This window comes from Notamacropus eugenii, chromosome 2, assembly GCF_028372415.1.
Source record: "Notamacropus eugenii isolate mMacEug1 chromosome 2, mMacEug1.pri_v2, whole genome shotgun sequence".
Taxonomy (NCBI): domain Eukaryota; kingdom Metazoa; phylum Chordata; class Mammalia; order Diprotodontia; family Macropodidae; genus Notamacropus; species Notamacropus eugenii.
Genome location: NC_092873.1, coordinates 51,796,781 through 51,817,509, shown reverse-complemented (window position 1 = coordinate 51,817,509; position 20,729 = coordinate 51,796,781). Strand labels below are relative to the sequence as shown.

Here is a 20,729-nt window from a genome sequence, read left to right as displayed (position 1 = left end):
CCAAGGGACAGAATGTAGAGAAAGAAGACTAGGGGACATAGGAGGGAACCGCCAAAATCAGAGGGCATTGTCTCAATGATGACCAGTGGAGGAGTGGCTAGGGAGAGAGGAAGAAAACCGGGAGAGAGTAATGTCATGAAAACCCAGGTTGGAGGACATGTCCAATACAACAGAAAGGTAGAGAGGGATGGGTCCTTAAGGGGAAAGAAATCAGATTTGGCAGCTAAGAGGTAGGGGTGTCTTCTCCTCTGGAAGTTTTTCCTACACCAATGAGTTTAGGATCCCAGCCCCATCCTTTGATGCTGTATTTTAATCAGTGTAGGGACTTCCAGTGTAGAAACCACCCCCTTACCAGTGTAGATTGGGATCGGCTTTATGCCCGAGCCTTAGAGTTTCCGAGGGCACTGAAAAGTAGGGTGACCAGAGGAGATTCTGTCCCACCTTGACAACTGATGGACCCAGAGCTTGAGTTCCAGGGTTAGAAAGTGCCACTCCTACCAGGCCCCCTCTCACTAAGGGGTGGAGTTTTCCTGATCCACTATCCTAGTCACCTGGATTGTTATAATTGATTTCCCAGCTTCTCCCCTTGACAGTCCATCCTCCACACAGCTGCCAAAGGGATTTTCCTAAAGCACCAGGATTTAGTAGTGACCACATCACTACTTCCTTGCTCAAGAAGCTGCAATTGGTCCCTATTACCTCTAGGATCAAATACAGACTCCTCTGGTTCTGAAAGCCTTTCCCAACCCAGCTCCAGCCCCAGAGTATATGTGTCTGCCATAGTCTGTCTACATTGGCTTTCTGACCCTTTCTCCCACGCCTCTAGTAATGTTTCTGCGCAGGCTATCCCTGTATGTCTAGAATGTTGTCCCTTCTTGCCTCTCCCTCTTACAGGGTTTCCCTCAGCTCCAGTGCTGCCTCCTGGATCTGGCCTTGCCCACCCCTCTCCCCCACCAGCTGCGAGTCGCCCCACTCAAGCCCAAGCGACCTTGGATTGCTTTTTCATACATTTCCTATCTGCTTGTGTGCACACGTTTTCTCCTGAGCGATTATAAACTCCTTAACATCAGAAATGGGTTCATTTTTGTCTTGTAATGCCCAGCGTCTAGCACATAGTGCCCATCTCAGAGTGACTGTTTAATAAACACTTGTTGTTCATTGCTTAAAATCAGTTCCACTGAATTTGAGCAGGAGTTGAGGTGGGTGGGAGGGAGTTCATATCATTGCACTGTTTTAAAAGCTTTTAGTGGTTGTACAGTGCCTATGCAAACAAACAAATAAATACATGGATGAATGGTTAAATAAATAAATGGATAAATAAATAAGTGGATGAGCAGATTGATTCATTAATTAAAGGGCAGACATCTTTGCCCGGCATGTACAACCTGGCTCTAAGTGACTTTAGTCCCCTTAAATCTAGCTGTCCCCTCACTGTCCTCAGTCCTGTATATTCCTACCACTGAATCTTGGCTTATACCATACTTTACCCATTGAGTATCATTGTCTTGTCTCATTCCCACCTCTGCCTAGTGACATCCTACTCAGCCTTCAAGGCCCAGCTCAAGGGCTGCCTCCTATGTGAAGCCTTCCCTGATTTCCTCACCCTCTTCTCCCTCTCAAAGTTCATTCATAGATCCCAGGGATTATGAGTTGGAAGGAACATTAGAGAGGGCCTAGTCCAAACCACCACCACCACCCCATTTCCTTCTCCAGCTTATTTTACAAATGAGGAAACTGAGGCAAACAGGGTTAAGTGACCTACCCAGGGTCACACAGCTAAAATGTTAGGTGACTACTGACCTTGAGCAGATTGAGTCTGTACCATTTCATGCATAAATCCTGATGGTGATGCTGGAATCTATAAAATGAGGGGCTGGATAGGATGACACCTGAAGTTCCTCCCAACACTGTATCCCCTGCATCCATTTGAAGACAGAGGATTGAGTTCTTATGTTCGCATTGTTCTGTGGCCTGAAAAGCCCAAAAGAACAAAGCCAGGATGATAAAAGTTCAGGGAGGCAAATGTAGATATATTGGGGGGATTTGCCAGTGTCCTTCACATCCTGATGGTGGGCAACTGGCTCTCAATGAGACCAGTCCCTACTGTGAGCTGAGCCTTTTGCTGGGGATGCTGGGGGAGACAAGGGACCAGGGAGCACCTGGGATGCCAGCCTCCCTCAGAGAAGGCCAAGGAAGAGCATGGAGGGAGGAGGAGGTGACAGGGTCCAGGGAGCTGTGGAGGCCTCATGCTGACCAGGGGATCGGGGGTTTGTTTCCACAGGTCGCTGTGCTGAACTCCAGGTTCAGTTCTCTGAGGCCGTGTCCACCATGGCTGAGCAGAAGCAGCTGATTACGAGGCTGGAGCAGGACCTCAGCACCATCCAGTCTATCCAGCGCCCGGATGCCGAGGTCATCTTTCCCACTTGTGACTTGGGCTTTTAGGGTTTCCTGCTCCCCCACAAGGAGCCTCTAGGCCCCACTCTCTCCTCCTCTTGTCTTTTGCTCCCCTCATCCCCTGCCCTCTGATCCAGTCCAACTCACTGGTAGCCAGCATTCTCCAGACCTCCTCTCTGACTGCACCAGTCCCCTACTCAGTAAATTCCAGTGACTCCCATTTGCCTTGAGGATCAAATCTAAGTTCCTTCATAAAGCTGGCCCCAACCTATCTTTCTAACTTTATTATACATTATTCCCCCTCTCACACTCAACAGTCTAGATAAACACAGGATGCTTCCCTGCCCTCAGGGAACTTCCCTTCTACTGGTAAACTCCAATAGAGCTTCCCCTAGAGGTGGGTAAGAGACCAGGGTTTAGGTTCCAATCTCTACTGCTACAAACATTTACGGGGCACCTAGGATATGTTCAGCCCAGAGCAACTCACAAACTGTTTTCCTTTTGTCCTCAGGGTGCATCCGAGCACCATCTGGAGAAGATTCCTGAGCCCATCAAGGAAGCCACAGCCCTCTTCTATGGTAAGAGCTTGAATGTTGAACGGGACTCTCCTTCCCAAAATGACAGGGAAGGACAAGGAGTTGTGGGCAGAGGTACTCGACTTTCCTGGGGCCCAAACAATCAACAAACATTTATTAAGCACCTTCTGTGTGCCAGGTACTATGTAAAACCAAAGTCTCTGCCCTCAAGAAATTTATATTTATCAGCAAGCATGTATTAAGGACCTACTGTGTGCTAGGGACTGAGAAAAGACAAGCACAGGATGAAATAAACTGTCTTCAAGGAGATTCTGTTCTATAAATGAATCAACAACCAGTTGTTGAACACCTACTATGTGCCAGGTGCTGGAAATACCAGAAAAAAGATTGAAACAGATCCAACCCTCCAGGAATTTACATTCTTTTGGGACAAATAACGTGAATACATATCAGTATGTAAGAAAAATAAATAAAGCTAATACACAGTAGGTTTAGGAGGCGGCCCTACCAGAAGCCGGGGTGAGACCAGCCCTAGTCAGCTGGAGGGATGGAGGGCCATCTGAGCACTTACTGGGTCTTCAAGGAAAAGGCCAGCTTTAGGCCTTTCCCTAAAGAACTAGCTCAGCAACCTCTCCCTTATAAGGAAGGCTTGACATCTCTCAGACTGGGTATAAATCCTCAAGGAAAGACCTCCAACCAAGGGTATGCTGGTAAATATTTATCAACCAATGCACTAGCAAAAAAATATATATGTATGTATGTCTGTATGTATATATATATATATGTATATATGTATACATACATTTGAGTTTCATATACATTATAAAACACTCTCTCCATCTTTCTTAAATCTAGACAGTCTACAAAACAATAAGTCAAGCCCTGATTTGTAGCATTTGCTGATTTCCGAGATGTAATCGCTCACACTGAACATTTAACAATCAGCTCTTGCAAGCTGGTATAAGCTAACTCCAGCACAACCCTTCCCACCTCTATTTGTATCCCTGATAAGTGGGAAATGCTGTTATTTCAGAATATTTCAGAATTAGGTGGCTCTGATTGCTTTCAACATCTGTCCACTGTCCTGGTCAAGCCATATTCGGGGTAGTCTGTCCAGTTCTGGGCACCAAGATTTGGGAAGGACATTGATAAATGGAAGAGTGTCCAGAGGGGACAGTCAGAATAGTGAAGGGCCTTGCATCCAAGCAGGTGAAGAACAATTGAGAACCCAGATTCTTATCCTGGAGAAGAGAAAGCTGGGAGGGAGGGGTGATCGTGATGGCTGCCTCCAGGATGAGAAGGGCGGCCACTGGAGAAGGGACCAGACTTGCTCCGGTTGGCCACGGAGGAGGTAGTCATCTGTCATGGCGCCTCCCTCATGGAAACACAAGCATCCCGCCTCCTCCTTTCCAAGCCCCACCAACCCAGGTAGGCAGCCTTGCCCATCAGACAGCTGGTAGTGAGTGGGAACGGTTATCATCCAATCTTACGCACGTGACCCAGGCAGCTGCCTACATACAGCCAACAGGCTCCCTCACCCAATATCCATACCGTTAGCTCCAGAGAACAACATCTTCTCTTTAACCTCCTGGGAAGGAAGCCAAATCAGTAAATACTTATTAAGCACCTACTATGTGCCAGGCACTGTACCAAGTTCTGGGGATTCAAAGAAATGCTTCTCTCAGGGAGTCCCAGTCTAATGAGGGAGACAACATGCAAACAGCTGTATCCCACCAAGCTGTATTGGGGCAAAGATCAACAGGGTGAGGCACTGGCATTAAGAGGTGTTGGGAGAGGCTTCCTGTGAAAGCTGGGATTCTGGCTGAGACTGGAAGGAGGCCAGGGAAGCTGGAGGCCGGGGGCACATGGAGGGACCAGAATCACTGGGCTGTGGGGTCCTTCTCCCAAGCTTTTCACTGCCTGCGTGGCTCCTGGATCTGAAGTACACGGATCTGGGGGATCCCAGGTGCAGAGCTGGAAAGGCATTTTACAGATGTGGCCCAAAGATATGGTGACTCACCCAAGGTGACCCAGGTAGCAAGTAGCAGCTTTAAGCCCAGGGGCTCTGAGTCCAGGCACACATTGGCTGGGCCACACAGGGGAGCCAGGAGATGTTTCCTGGAGGTGAGACCCAAGTTTGGCCTTCATAGGAGAGAAGGGATTCCGTGAGCCTTCCATGTTCCTGCCTGTATGACTCTGGTCAAGTCCCTGGCCTCAGTCCCTCCACCTATAAAATGAAGGCATTGGGTCTGTGGTCCTAGGATATCTGGATGAAAGGCCTTTTTCTTTAAAAGGAACTAGCTCCAGTCAAAAGAACACTCAATTCAGAGTGAGGAGACCCAGATTCAAATGAGGCCCTCTCTGGGCCTCAGTTCTTTCTGTCAAAAGGGGATAATGCCAGCTTTGATCTGGACCTCTGAAACTTTGAGAATCTGAGGAGATTCCCGGGGAATGGTGGAACTGACTGGATGCTGAGGTCCTTGCCAATTCCCAAGTTCAGTAAGTCCCTATTAGATTCCTAAAGCTGTCTGTAAATAGGGGCAGATACTATTTGCAATATTTAGCTGATCTCTCCACATCTGGAGTAGAAGGGCCTCAGAGGTGCCCTGGTCCAATCTCCCCCTTAACAGAAGATCCCCACACAGGAAAAGGTGCTTTCCATGGAGATAAATGGAAGTTTCCCTGGGGTTACAGTTCCCTGACAAGAATATTTGAACATAGTGAAGCTGGCCTCAAGCCCATGAGGAATTGGGAGCTCCCTGGGCCTGCCCCACAGAAGACGCTAGTTGTGGCTGATCGGCCTCGGTGCAATTTCACCTCTGGAGCTGCTCCTGCCTCAGATGCCCTGTCCTCCTTCCTCCCCTCCCTCCCTTCACCCCAGCTCCCCCAGAGCCTCTCACCATGAGCATTCCTTCCTAGGGTACCCCTCAAGTCCCAGTGCTGGGCTCCCAGAAGGCCAGGTGGACTCCCTGCTGTCCATCATCTCCAGCCAGAGGGAGCGCTTCCGAGTGAGGAACCAGGAACTGGAAGCGGTAAGTGAAGCATTCAGTGACCAACAGTCCTAGTGTGTGTGGTCATCAGAAATGTGCCCCAAGAGTCCAGCCTGGCTCTTGGAGGAGGGGAGGGTCTTTGGGTGATTTTCAGGAATCTCTTCCTGTATATTAGTGGTCCCATAGCAGAACCATGAATGGAGGGAGAGCCAGCCTCAGAATCATGAAGATGTAGTTTCAAGTCTCACCTTTAACACATACTAGCTGGGTGACCTTGATCAAGTCCCTCACCTCTTAGAGGCCCAGGCAAGCCCTGAGACTCTTGGGTTATGGAGAAGTTGGCTATGCACATGAGAAGAGGGAGTTTCCTCACCCAGAAATTCCCTGTCCCAGGAAAGTCACAGCCGCGTCCCTGTCCCTGCTCTCAAATTAGGAAGAACATAAATGGGTTTGTCCACGCTTGTTCCAGGTGGACATGCTGATTCTTTTGTGTTAAGCAAAGTCATTCAATAGGCAGTCAGTCAGTAAGCATTTATTAAGCACCTACTAAATGCAGGCACTCTGCCATGCTCTGGGGATACAAAAAGGATTAGACAGGAGCTCCCTGTCTAATGGGGTGAGGCCTCACTCAAACTTCCCACCTGCCTAACAGTATCTCCTCCTCTCCCCTCCCCACCAGGAGAGCCGCCTGACTCAGCACACCATCCAGGCCCTGCAAAGTGAGCTGGACAACCTCCGAGCAGATAACATCAAGTTGTATGAGAAAATCAAGTTCCTCCAGAGCTACCCCAGTCATGTGAGTGCCCCCTCTGGGCCCCTTGCCTGCCTGTTTCTGTCTACTGCAAACCAGGGTCAGCCTAGAAGGTGGGGAAGTGCAGAGGGGAGGGAGATGAACAGGCTGACCGTGCCAAACTTGTCTGCTCAGTCTTTGGGCCACCCCTCCTCTCATTACTGAGGTTCTTAACCCTGAGTCCTCTTTAAAAATGTTCTAATGGCTCCATTCCAGTATAATAGGTCTCTCCTCTGTATTGTACGTCACAGCCCTACAAGCATGATTCTGAGAAGGGACTCCCAGGATTCACCAGCCAGCTGTCAGAGAGGTTAAGAACCCGGAACCTTCAGGGAGGACTTTATAGACAAGAACTGGAGGGAGGGGGAATATCCAGTGTCATTCAGTTAATCCTTTGGCTTCAGCTGGCTTTACCCAAGCCCAGAAGATAAAGAATTCTCCACTTTCTGAAAAACAGAAAACCTCACCAGCCTTAGAGATATGTTTCAGAGCCATTTACTGATGAGAGTCAGCATGGCACCATGAACTCTGATGAGCTCAGAGGCAGAAGACCCAGGTTCCAATCCTGGTTCTGGCTCATTCTAGAGAGCCACTTAACCTTTCTCAAGTCAAGTCAAGCCAACAAGCATTTATTAAGCTCTTACTGTGTGCCAGGCACCATGCTAAGCTCTGAGAATACAGATATAAGCAGAAGGAGAACAGACCCTGTCCTCAAGGAACTTACATTCTAATAAAGGGGGACAACACATAAAAAAAGGTGGAAGGGCCAGGGGAGGAGGAATCCATTCAGGGAGCTTCCTGGACCGGCCTGAGCATCCTCGTTTGGAGAAAGAGGTCAAAGGAGCAGAGGGTACATCCAGTGTGACAAGTCCAGGCAGAGTGAGATCCCAGGTTGAAGAGCTGTCTGTGGCAAGCATAGCACCTTTCTCAGTCTTTAGAATTCTCATCCATAAAATGGGGTCATGCATTGAAATGTTCTCCTTTGTTAAGTTCATAATGAGGGGGAAAATGTCTGTTTAATAAAATGAAGACACTGTCAGAGCCCACGTCAAACTCAAACCACAAATTAACGTCACGTTTGAGGTGTTTTGGTTTATTTTGTTGAACACGCCCCAATTTGTTATTAGTAGTTTGAAAGCTGGATGTCCAGCCTTTAGAACGCATCTTTCCAATGCTGACCAGCAGAGGGTGCTAGCCTCCCTCACAACATGAGCACCATCCATCTATCTCTTGTCCTTAGAGGGGATGCTGACTGGGGTGGAGATGAGAGAAGATGGAGAGGCTCCGATCCTGATTAGATGCAGGACCCGACCTGACCTCCCAAAGCAAAGGAGCCAAGAGCTGAGGACAGGGACGGCCCTGATCCCATTCAGCTCCGGATCTGTGACTCCTGTGACAGAGGTGCACATCCCAGGTCAATGGACTAGTACCTTTAGGAACTAGGGACCTGCCTTACGAGGGCAAATGAAATAGTCACTGTATAAAGCCCTCTGAAATCTAAGTATCTAAGGGATGTCTGAATGCCAGCTGCCATTATGGAATCATAAACCTCTAAGGCCCCATCTCAGCCCCTGATTTTACAGATGAAGAAATAAGGCTCCAAGAATCCCCCCAGTCACACAGGTGACAAGTGGCAGAGGCAAAGTCCACCTGCATCATCTTTTCCCTCGACTCCTGGGAGATACTGTCCGTGTGAGTCTCACTAAATCATCTTGAAGAGGGCTTTCAGGACCCCTGCTGGGAACGCTCCGAGAGGATGCACTGCCCACAAACAGGAGCGTCATTCACTGGCACAGCAGCAAACCATCTTCCCAGACCAGCCCCCTCCTTGTATCTGTTCTCCCTGAAATCAATTCCAGCTGCACAGCCTGGGTGCCCAGGAAACACAAACTTTTCTGAAGCAGAATTGGGGGAGAATCCAGGAGACTCAGCAGGCTGGTGGGCTATGGCCCAAGGCCTCATTGGAAGCAATCCCTGGGACATTTGTCATTGTTTTTAATCTGTGGGTTCTAAATTATGATCACAGAGTTAGAGCTGGGAGGGGTCTTCTGGGGTCCCCATTTTACAGATGAGGAAACTGAGACCCAGAGAAGTTAAGGAATGTGCCCAAGGTCCCACTGGTAATGTCAGAGGTAGGGTTTGAACCCATATCCCCAACCTCAAAATCTATCAGTCTTTCCTCAGTTACAGAATGCCCAGCATTCAGACCAGCAGCAGGCATACCCTTGGGAGTGCCCACACCAGGGGTCTCCAGTCTGACAGTCTGTCTTATCGTCACGCAGGGCAGCAGCAGTGATGATACCGAACTCCGCTACTCATCTCAGTATGAAGAGCGCCTAGATCCATTCTCCTCCTTCAGCAAGAGGGTATGTAAGCCAGTCTCACCTCCCCTCTGTCCAGTTTGGGGCGGGCAGAGGTCGGTGGCATTAGCATCGTCTGTTCCCTCCCAGCTTGGGTCAGCTCCCACAAGCCCTAGTACAAAGGGTAGGCCTCCTCCTGCCACCTTCCCTGGTGAAAACATCTCAATGAGCATAGGTGTAAAGAGAGCTGGGGCTCACAGGCCTCGTGGCACCTCCCCCCACCCTGAGCATGTCCCATCCATGGTGATGGACCTGTGTGACCCCACCTAGGGGACAGTGAGAGCCCAGGACCCTGGCAGGCAGAGCTCGAAGAAACCTTAGAGGTCAGTTTGTCCCACCCCCCTCATTTTACAGATAAGGACACCGAGACTCAGAGAAGGAAGAACCTTGCCCAAGATCGCACAGTCAGTGAGAATCAGAGGCAGTATTGGAATTCAGGTCTCTAGCCGCAATGCCTCACTCTATCTCCCTGGCTTTTCTGGGGAGAGTCAGGAAGAGGGCAGCCAACACCTCAGTACCTGAGTTTCTCCCTCTCCTTTCCCTGACTCCTTGGGAGAAAGTCACAGGGGTATCCAAATAAATGCATTTCTGCTTCCATTTAAAAGGGGTTTTTTGATTCTTGCTGAATTGAAATATCCAAAGAATCAAGATGACTTTAAAATAGAAGAGACTGGACAGATGAGGCCCCCTTGGGCTACAGAGATGAGCTAAAAGGAGCTCGGAGGGAACCACAGAATCATGAAGGCCAGGAGCCAGGACTGTTGGCAAGTTCTCCAACAACAGGACCAGGTGTTTTTGGAAAAGCGGCATGTCAGAATGGGAAAGGACCCCTAGGGGGAGCCATAGTGCACAGAGTTCAAATCCTGCCTCAGACACTGTGTGACCCTGGGCATGTCACTTAACCCTGTTTGCCTCAATTTTTTCCTCTGTCAAAAGAGTTGAAAAAAGAAATGGCCAAGCCCCTCCAGTGTCTCTGCCAAGAAAACCCCAAATGGGATCACAAAGAGTCGGACATAACTGAAAATAACTTCACAACAAGCATAGAAAAAGCAACAGATTTAGGGTCAGAGGGTGTTGGTTCAACCTCCTACTAACGAGGTGACCTTGGGCAAATCTAGCTTCTCTGGGCCTCCATTTCCTAGACCCGTAAAATGAAGATGCTGGACTAGATATTTTCTTAGATCCCTCCCCCTTCCTGTGGCCCCTGGGATCCCATTCACCTCAGCCCAGGAGCCTCCATCCCCCAGGGCTCTGACCAGCCTCTGCCCCATGCAGCATTTGCCCTTGGCAGGGAGCAGTCAAGAGCACTCCCTTAGGTCTTGCTGTGTGTTTGACTTTCAGGAACGGCAGAGGAAGTACTTGAGCCTGAGCCCCTGGGACAAGGCCACCCTCAGTATGGTGAGTTGCCTCTTCCTGGAAGGGCCAGCCCATGGAGGCAGGCTTCCATGCCCCAGCCAAATGACCGGGCACCCCAAGTCTGCCTGCCTGGAACAGCCCTATCTGTGGTCTCTCCCTGCTTAGGGGGGACGAGAACATGGGGGCAGGAGCTTGGGGGTGGAAGAAGTGCAGCCTGGCTTAGCCCTGGCTTGGAGAGAACCAGAACGGGGGCCGCCACTTATCCCTCCAAAAATGCTTCTGCCAGGGGGGACGAGAACATGGGGGCAGGAGCTTGGGGGTGGAAGAAGTGCAGCCTGGCTTAGCCCTGGCTTGGAGAGAACCAGAACGGGGGCCACCACTTATCCCTCCAAAAATGCACCCTGCCCAGGTGATAGGGGGAGGGGAGCCAAGACTGGGAAAACAGCAACTTAACAGTCTTTATTGAACAGCCAGATGTGACTAGGCTGGGCAATGGGGAGACCTCTGTCTGGGAGTCAGGGAAAACTGACTTCAAGCCTGACTTCAGACCTTGGGCAAGTCACTCGACCGCTGGCTGCCTCAGTTTCCACATCTTTAAGATGAGAATTAACAATAGCCCCTACCTCCTCAGGTGAGGATGTGAGGATCAGATGAGATGACATCTAGTGTAGTGCCTGGTGCATAGAAAGCACTTCATAAAAGTATCCTGACAGAATGGGTTGGCACATCATTCCACAGGCCATCAGCCCTGCTGACCAGGAGTCCAACCCAAAGAGGGGGAAGTGCTGCATCAGTCCTTGCAGTTTTCCAGGAGGGCAGCAGCCTATTTCTAGCCCAGGACATTTCCTTCCCTTGCAAAGTTCCCTTGAGTCTCCATGACGGGCAGCGTCCAGAGAAGGGCCCCTTCCCTCAATGGCTAAGGCTTTCCACCCTGTTTTCTGTTACTTTAAGGCCATTGTCTGTGACCCCCCCAGCCCCTAGGCCCCAGATGAAAGAGGACACACCCTAAAGTTCAGTGATTTTCCTCGGTTCCCCAGAGGACCAGCTGGACCAGCTGCCTTCCTTCCTTCTCACTCCCCCCCCTCCTTTTTTTTCTTCTTTTCTGGGAGCTTCCTGTGCTTAAATGATTAAGAAGAAACTTAATTGGATTCTGGAGGGTCCCTGGTGACAAGGCAGCCAACAGCCAGCTGGGTAGCCCAACCCCTGTTCCCGATACAGTGAGCCCAGTACCCCCCTTCAGGGTAGTTCAGGCTTCCCAGAAGGAGATAGGGCTTTCCTATTCCTGTTCCCATCACCACCTCCTCCTGACCCAAAGCTCACTGGGGTTTCCTGCTGGTTCCGTGCCTCCTTCCATGATAAGATTCTGCTCTTTTCAAGGATTCTGGGCCCTTTTAGGCTCAGAACTGAATCTAAACATCACAGCCCTATGGCCAGTGGGACGTCCTAGTACACAAAACCCCAGTTCTGGGAAGTTTACGGGATCGTAGAGTCCCCACCCTAGACCTGGGAAGGACCTCAGAGGCCGTGGAGTCCCACTCCCTCATTTTGCCAGTACAAAAACCTAGGCTTGCAGAGGTCTTGGGCCCAGGGATTTCCATCTAGAAAGGACCTTAGAAGGCCCTCAGATCCACCTCCACCTCATTTTAAAGATGTAGAAACTGACACATGTAGAAGATGTAGAAAGATGAGGCAGTGATTTCCCCCGGGTCACACAATGAGTAAATGTCTAAGGCAGGATTAGAACCCAGGTCACCCTGGCCCCAGGTCCAGTGCCCTAACCAAACTGCTTCTCTGTCATAAACATCCAACTCGGGCATTTCTGGAAGTGGAAAAGAGGATTATGGTGGCAGCCGGGGATATATCACAAGACCTGGGCAAGCTCCATTCAATTCCACAGATACTTTATTCAATGGTTCCTATGTGCTAGTCACTGGGGGTACAAAGGCAACCCCCCAAAAAAGTCCCCAAAGAGCTTCCATTCCTGGTTTTTTAGGGGAGGGGTTATAATATTGCCCAGGGAAATCAAGGAAAACTATTTTGAGAAGGGAGAGAATAGCAATAACTTGGTAAGCCAGGAGAGGGAGCTCCTGAGCAGAGCCTCGATTGATGCTTGGGAGCTGAAGCAGTCAAGGTGAGGAGGGCTGGCAGACAACAGCAGAGCAACTGGGCTGGAACAGAAAATTCAAGAAGGGGAGTCACGTGCATGAGCCTGGTTAGGAGCTAGACTGTGAGAGGCTTTAAAAGACAGGCTGAACAGTCTGTATTTTGTGTTAGAGACAGTAGGGGTAAACTGAGGCAGACTGTAGAAATAAACAAGGATTTGATGGAGTTAGAAGGGGAATGGGGAGGGCTGTTAAGAGACTTGGACAATCACAAAATGAGTAGCACTGCTAAGGAAACTGGGACGCCTCTACTCCCAACATGCCCTCCTTACTCTGTTACCCTAAGCAGTCCCTGGTGTCCTCGCTGCGGCCACCATTTTCCCATTCTTGTAGTCAGGCAGACAGAAGATCTGAGTTCAAATCTCAGTTCTGCCATTGGCTGGTTGTGTGGCCTTAGGCATGTGGCTTAAGCCTATCGGCCTTACTTTCCTCATCTGTAGAGGGGGAGAACTCACATCTCTAGTGCCCTCTCATTCTATACTCGATGATTCTTTGGCTGGCATGCTGCTGCCAAGAAGTGCTGGGGCATTAGGTTTATCAGGCACCAAGAGAATCTACAAGAACTTCACCAATGTCAACACAAATGTTGAAAACACGTTTGCTGGATGGTTTATTTAAACTCTCCCTAAGGCAGCGAGTTTAAGCCTAAACTAACATATACCAATTTAGCCAGTGTAGACAGTTTGGTTCTTGGAGCATTAAGGGACTGTGATACAGTCTCTGGGGCCTCTTCATCTGGAGGGGGTGGGGAGGTCCTGTTACCCAGAGGTTAATTTGTGGTTATTAACCCTTCAGTGAGCCCATGATAGAAAAAAAAACAATCAACCCCCTTGCCCCTCACCCCCAGACTTTTTGCCTCTCAGGCCCCTGTCAATAAAGCCTGCCTCTTGGTCAGAGCCACGCTGGCCTCTGGATGTCTGGGACTGCCCCCCCCCCCCCAGGAAAGAAATGAAATCACAGGAACTTCTAATGGTGTCCTAGCCCACAAACAACCAACATCCCTCCTCTCCCACCATAAGTGCCCAGTGCTTCATTGCTGCCCTTCCTGGGATCAGAGGCTGGGTTGGAACTTTACAGACCAGCTAGCTAAGTCCATTCTTTTTATTTAAGTTTTAAACATTTTTTACAAGCATTTATTTTTTTTCCCTCCAACTTCCGCCATTGAAAAATTCTTAAAACAAGAAACCCTCCTAACAAATATATAGGTGTGTCATATATTATATGTGTATAACATATGTACATATAGTATACCTAATATATGTGTATATATAGGACCTATAATATATGTGGGGCAGCTGGGTGGTACAGTGGATAGAGCACCAGTGCAGGAGTCAGGAGGACCTGAGTTCAAATCTCACCTCAGATACTTGACTAGCTATGTGACCTTGGGCAAGTCACTTAACCCCAGTTGCCTCATCCTGGGTCATCTCCAGTCATCCTGATGAATATCTGGTCACTGGATTCAGATGGCTCTGGAGGAGAACTGAGGCTGGTGACCTGCACAGCCCTCCCTCACTCAAAACAAAATCAAGTGCAAGTCATGTCATCATTTGTCTGATGGCATGGTCTTCTTTTGCAACGAAGGATGAACACATACATACTATATGCCTAAACACACACGTCTTCCAACTACACGAATTCCCAAGTGAGTCCTGTCCAACAATGCATATGCGTCTCATTCTCAGGCCATCAGCTGTCTGGCAGGATGTGGTGGCCTACTTCACCTCTGGTCCTTGAGAATCATTGTCACTGTACCCCATCAGCATTCTAAAGGCTGCCATTGTTGCATAAAGTGTCCTCTAGATATGCTCACCTCCCTCTACGGCAGTCTGACCTGTTCATTTTACACATGGCAATCCTAAGGGCAGGGAAATGGCCAGCCCAAGGTCACACAAGTACTAAGTGTCAAAGGCAGAGTTTAAACCCAGGCTCTTCAGCTCTGAATCCATCCTTCCAGTCTCAGGAAGGAGATAATGATGATGAGAGAAGAGGGGGAGGGTTGCATATTTGCCTGGCTCATGTCTGAATGGGCTCCTACCCAGAATAGCCAGAGAGAAGATACCAATGCAGCAGGGTACCTGGGTTAGGATCCTAACCTAAGGAAGAAGGGGGAGGGTGTCCCTGGTTGATCAGCAGGTGGATGCCCTGAAGTTGATGAGGAACTGTCCAAGTCAGTCCAAGTGCTGACTCCCCACTGGGGCACAAGACCCTTCCTTCACGAGTCCTGAACTTGAAGTCAGGGAGACCAAGGTGCCTCCCTCATAGGGTAGTTGTAAGGGTCCATCGAAGTCGTGGAGAATCGCACCTTACAGACCTGTATAAATGTTAGATTCTAATTCTTTCTCCTTAGCAATGCTCCACCCCACATGCCCATGAATGTTAGCCCCAGATGTGGACCACTACCAAGACTCAGGACATCAGCAAAAAGAGGCCCTACTCACTTGCCTGGCTTTCTTCTAGATGGATGACAGGGCTCTTGTCAAGCGTAGTGTTCCAGGGATTCTGCCAGGACATTAATCTAAAGGAAACAGCAGGCAGAGAGTTTTCCTTTTCTCTCCCAAGGCCACAGCCAGCACTGATGTAACAACCTTGGGCCCGTGACCATTCTTGTAAACAAACCTCAAATGCCCATCCCCTGAGACAGCCAGAAGAAAAGGGCAGCAGCAGCAGCCTTTACCTAGAGGGTCATTGTATTGTGGTATAGAGTTCAGAGACTTAACCACCGAAAGATGACCACAGAGACCACCAAGTCCAACGCTCTCATTTTACAGATGAGGCAGCTGTGGCCCAGGGAAGTGATGTGCCAAGGTCACACAAGTAGTAAGGATAAGAGCAAGGTTTGAATCCAGGTTCTGTGATCCTCCTTCTCCTCTTGGGGCCTTAGTCTCTTCCTTGGTAGGATGGGGGAGTTAGAGTAGATGACCTTCCAGGCCCTTTCCATATCTCAGTCTTCTCCTTAAAGACTCCTTGAAAGTAAAGACTGTTTTACCTTTGCCTCTGTATCTCTGTTGCCTGGTACACATTAGGTGATTAATAAATGCTTGCTGATTAGTTGAGTGCCATATCCCCACATAAAAGCTATCTCTTCAAGCCAATACACTGCAGCTCATGACATCATAAGAGCCCAGAGAAAACCAGTAAAGGTGAAAACACACACATATACGCACACACACACACGCATACACACATTCACACTCACTCACACAAATACACACCCTCTATATCTCAGAACCTTTTAGTACAGTACCTCTAAGTTGATAAGTCTGAAATATCCAGGTAAATGTGCCACCATGGAGCCCTCCCCCCCCCACTCCTTTCTCCCTCCCTTTTCTCTCCCATTTATCCTCCTCCTCTTCCCCATTCTTCCCCAATCTCCCCCTCCTTCCCTCCCCCTCCTTTCCCCCCAGTTCCTCAGATCTGTTCAATATAGTTAATAACCTGCCTTCTGCTAAAGGAGGGGTTTGAGTGTAGGCTGCTGAGGGGCAACATCTTATCGGCTACATCTGGGTCCATGTCTTCTCTCCCCTTTCCCCACTATTAGCAACCCCCCTCCCCATTTTCTCTGGGGTTCCTTCTGCTCTTCAGCGCTGGAATTAACTGGGCCTAGGTTTGGCCACCACTGGAAACCAATATGTTTCCTCCTTGGTGCAGCTTTCATCCTTCCTTCCCCCACTTCTCTTCTCCCACCCCCCTTCCCTCTTCCTCTTTTAGCTGGGGGCCTCCAAGCTAGGAAGCTAATAAGCTCACAGACCAGGACTGGTGGTTGGAGCAAGACATCTGTTCCTGGGTAACTGAATGCAGTAGACAGCTTAGGAGGGGGGAAAGGGGGCAATTATGAGTCTGGCTGTGATTTCTATTGGGCCCTGGGGCTCCTCATTAAAGAACTCTCTCCTCCCCTCACCAGGCTGAAGCATAGTTTCAGGTTTGATGCTTCTTAGGGTTTGTGGGGGGGGGGGGGGGGGGGGAGGGAGGCAGGTTTCCTGTCTCTGCCACAGCCCCAGATTCTCCATGGGAAGGAAGAAAGATGCCTGTGTCCCCAGGTGTCCAGAGCTAATCCTAGCCCTAAAGGAATTGAGGCCTGGTCCACTTCCTCTCCTGTCTTCCCATTCCAGTGTTCCCAGCCAGGTCTGCTATGCTGAGTTCAGAGCTAAGGAGGCATTGTCAATCCTCTCCTGGTTTATTTATCCCACTTGAGGTCATAAAGCAAGCAGGCACCTGAGACAGAGAGGCCAGACTGGAATAAAGTCTACCCTACAGCTTCCTGACAAAGGTCCTTGCAAGGCTCAATGCCCCTAGGTACATACCATATCCTGAAAAATAAAATCCTCTGGAGGCCCAAGGCCAAATTCTTACCCCTGAATAGGACAAAGACTCTGAAAACTGTTTTATCTCCACGAAGATGAAAATCACTGTATCAGCATGGTGTGTGGGAGAGCCAAAAAGAGTCCTGGATTTGGCGTCCTTCCTCTGTCACCAGCTGTGTGACCTTGGGCAAGCCACTTAACCTCTGTGGGCCTCTGTAAAATGGTGTTAGAATAGCTAGAGTCTGTGAACTTACTGTTCTAAGATTTGTTGATAACTGTAACAAACTATTATAGCTGTCCTTTGTAATTCAATGTATTTTATTTTATGTATCCCAAAACATGATTGTGAAATGAACCCATAGGCTTCCTCATTCCCCCAAAGGCGGCTAGGACACTAAAAAAAGCCAAGAAGCTGTGGATGACATGACTTCTAATATCCTTTCCAACTCTGCAGCTGTGATCCTGTGAGGGAGGGCAGTGGGGTAGAACCCTGGACTTTGAATCAAAAAGACCAAGTTCATATCCCACTGAAGGCACTTGCTGTGACCATGGGAAAATCACTTGGTAGATCTGAGTTCAATTTCCTTATGTATAAAGTGAAGAAAATAATAACACCTGCCTTGTAGGTGTTGTGAGGATACAATAAGAGAACGTATATACAACACTTTGCACCCCTTGGAATGCCAAATAAATACACGCTATTTTTATTGTTCTGGTCAGCTGAAATAATAGATATCACTCTAATATTCTGTACCAAACCACCCTTCAAACAGAATCAGAAACTTAACATCAGCCAGCCCTGGAGCAAATTTCTTTTTTGAAATTAAAGTCAGGCTACTCCTTTGTCCTAGGGCTCCATCACAGAGATGGGTAAATGGAGGGGCCTTAAAGCAGAAGCAGAAACACAAGTGCATCTCTACCCTGCACCCCTACTTGAGCCTTGGGAACATTTGAACCTATGTTCGATGCCTCAGGCTTAGCCCTGACCCTCTCCAGTGATGTCACCCCATCCCCCAGAAGGGTCACCTTCTTCTGAATTCTCTCCATTTTGTCAGTGCCCTTCCTAAAATGTGGAATATGGAATTCAGTTCAACAGACCCTTAAATTCCTACTATGTGTAAGAGGATACAAAGTCATGCAAAGACATGGAGTTGGAAGATGGGATTGAACTCAGTACTCTGGTTATGATCCGATCAGGGTAGACTTTGGGAGGATTTGCACCTCTTCTGTCCCAGATGCTGGACCTTTCTTTATGCAGCCCATGGTCATATTTTTTACTATCATGTGGCACTCTTAACCTGTTTTGAACTTCCAGCCCACTGTAACTCCCAAATCATTTTCCCCCATGCCTCCCCTAGCCTATACTTGTGAAATAGATTTGAGCCTAAGTTGTTCAGAATCTACCCAAATGTGTTATTGTCTAGCCTCTAGTCCATACCTCCTCAGCTTGTTCGCAAGGATGGCACTAAGAGACTTTGCTAAATGCTTTGGTGAAATCCAAGTAGAATGTATTGGTGGCATTCCTATGACCTATCAGACTCATAACTCTTTAATCAGTCCCTTCTCAGAGTCATGATGGATTTTAATTATAATCCCCATCACTCCCCACTATCCTTTCTAAATGTTCATAAACCATCCATTCTATCCTATGTTCTGGAATCTCACCTGCCCTCTAGGATAGTCAAGAGAAAGCATCCTGAGCAATATCAATGATCTTTTGTTGTTGTTTTTAAGTTTGGAGTTGGAGGATCTCCCTTTGGATTCTGCTTGACCACCTAATTATCTGTGTGACTTTGGGAAAGTCACTGGACCGCAGTTCCTCAATTGTAAAATGAGGAAGTTGAATTAGATGGTCTCTGAGATTCCTTTCAGCTCTAAATCTATGGTCCTGTGTTTCTATGAACTGTGGAAATGTTAACGGTTAGCATTTGGTCAGAAGCAAGCCCAGGTAAGATGGTGTTTTCTAGGACAAGACTGGTTGCTGTCCGTGGTTCTGACTTGGTTGAGCCCTCCTTGCCCCCTATCTCCATGTTTTGATCCCTGCCTGCCACCAGTGAATAGTCGTCTTTCAAAGCCCTAGGGTGTAGCTGTTGCCTTAGGTAACAACCCAGTGGGGGGGGAGAGAGAGAGAGAGAGAGAGAGAGAGAGAGAGAGAGAGAGAGAGAGAGAGAATATGTAGTTTAGTGGAGTTGGTGCAAGTCCTGGATTCAAATTCCACCCCTGATGCTTGCTATATAACCCTGGGCAAATAAATCCTCTTGTATAAAATGATAACATAATAGCATCTGTTTGATTGTTGTCAGGATCAAAGATATCACATGTTGCAAACCTTCAAGCAATATACAAATATCAGTTATTGATATGATCAAAGATCTACAGCTGGAAGGGACCTTAGAGGTATTTCTAGCCTAACCTCTTAATATTACAGATGAGGAAACTGAAGCCCATGAAGATGAAGTGATATGTCCAAGATCACACAGGCAGGACTCTAACCCTTAACTTCTCACCCCAATACGCCATGCTGCATCCTTTCATGTTATAGTTACTGTCGTCGTTTGTTGCCATTATTTTTATTGCAGCAATGTGAACCAATGTTGTACACAGGATCATCCAGGGCTTGCCCTTCTCACTCTTTTCTCTCCTCCTAGGGGCGGCTGATTCTCTCAAATAAGATGGCTCGAACCATCGGCTTTTTCTATATGCTGTTCCTGCATTGCCTAGTCTTCTTGGTAAGTGGATAGCAGAAAGGACTTGAGGCTAGTGTAGTCACCAGAAGGAATAGGCACCCAAATCAGCGGGAGGTGGGAGGGACACTCCCCTAGGGAATGTCTTCTGGTAAGATGTCTTGCTGTTGATGGAAATAATTTAAAGAATTCAAGCCCCAAAGCTTCCCCCTTGGGTCCAAGATTCAAGAAGTGTGCAGCAGTTCTTCTGCTTCTGTGCTAAGAGCATTTGTTCCCAACTATTCGTTCCCCTTTTCCTCTGAGGCCTGAGTGGGGCTAACCCACACTATGGATGCTGGGAAGAGCCAATGAGGCCACAGCCTGACTTGGGAGCTGTGATCCTGACCTTCTGTGGCATCATCCTGCCATTATACCAACCACTCAGGAGCTCCTTCCTTGGAATGCCCTAGGGCTAACTTCCTCCACTCATTCCATTACCCCTGTCCTCTCCAGAAAGTCCCCATCACTTCCCACTGTCCTGTCCTCAGCAGGAATGTTTTCTAATACCCTTGGCACGTCTCCAGGCTGTGGACAACATGGTTTCATGGGGAGAAGCCTGGCTGTGAAGGCAAAGGAGCTGGGTCCAATCCTGTCTCTGACACTTCCTGCCTCTAGGACCTCAGGCACATCACTTAGGCACCTTGTGCCTCAGTTTCCTCATCTATAAAATGAGAGAATTGAACTGCCTGGCATCTGAGGACCTATGCAGCTCTAGCTCTATGATCCCATGATCAGAGAAGTTGGCAGTGATCAAGCCCTATGCAAAGGTGAGATGAGTTTATCACTGAGCTAATTGTGCCTTTCAACCACCAGGTGCTGTACAAGACCGCGTGGAGCGAGAGCGTAGAGAGAGACTGTGCAGCCTACTGTGCTAAGAAGTATGTATGATCCAAGAGCATGCCATTCCCATCTGTCTCTTAAAGAAAGCCAAAGGAAAAAGATGGAAGGAAGGAAGGAAGAAAGAAATAGAAAGGAAGGAAGGAAGAAAGAAAGAAAGAAAGAAAGAAAGAAAGAAAGAAAGAAAGAAAGAAAGAAAGAAAGAAAGAAAGAAAAAAGTGATCAAAATATAAGAAAGAGAAAGAAAGGAAGACAGAGAAAGAAAGAAATCACCTGG

At 48.4% G+C, this 20,729-nt stretch overlaps 1 protein-coding gene across 3 annotated transcripts in view; it reads left to right on the top strand.

Moving 5' to 3' along the window:
* Window positions 1-20,729, top strand: part of CUX1 (cut like homeobox 1) — a 433,849-nt gene that overhangs the window by 410,659 nt on the left and 2,461 nt on the right. For all 3 annotated transcript variants that reach the window (XM_072640319.1, XM_072640318.1, XM_072640317.1), the window contains exons 15-22: window positions 2,282-2,409; window positions 2,906-2,972; window positions 5,850-5,962; window positions 6,600-6,716; window positions 8,993-9,076; window positions 10,412-10,468; window positions 19,541-19,621; window positions 20,429-20,493. In XM_072640319.1, the coding sequence (XP_072496420.1) occupies window positions 2,282-2,409; window positions 2,906-2,972; window positions 5,850-5,962; window positions 6,600-6,716; window positions 8,993-9,076; window positions 10,412-10,468; window positions 19,541-19,621; window positions 20,429-20,493 (712 nt within the window). The remainder of the gene's footprint in view (window positions 1-2,281; window positions 2,410-2,905; window positions 2,973-5,849; window positions 5,963-6,599; window positions 6,717-8,992; window positions 9,077-10,411; window positions 10,469-19,540; window positions 19,622-20,428; window positions 20,494-20,729) is intronic.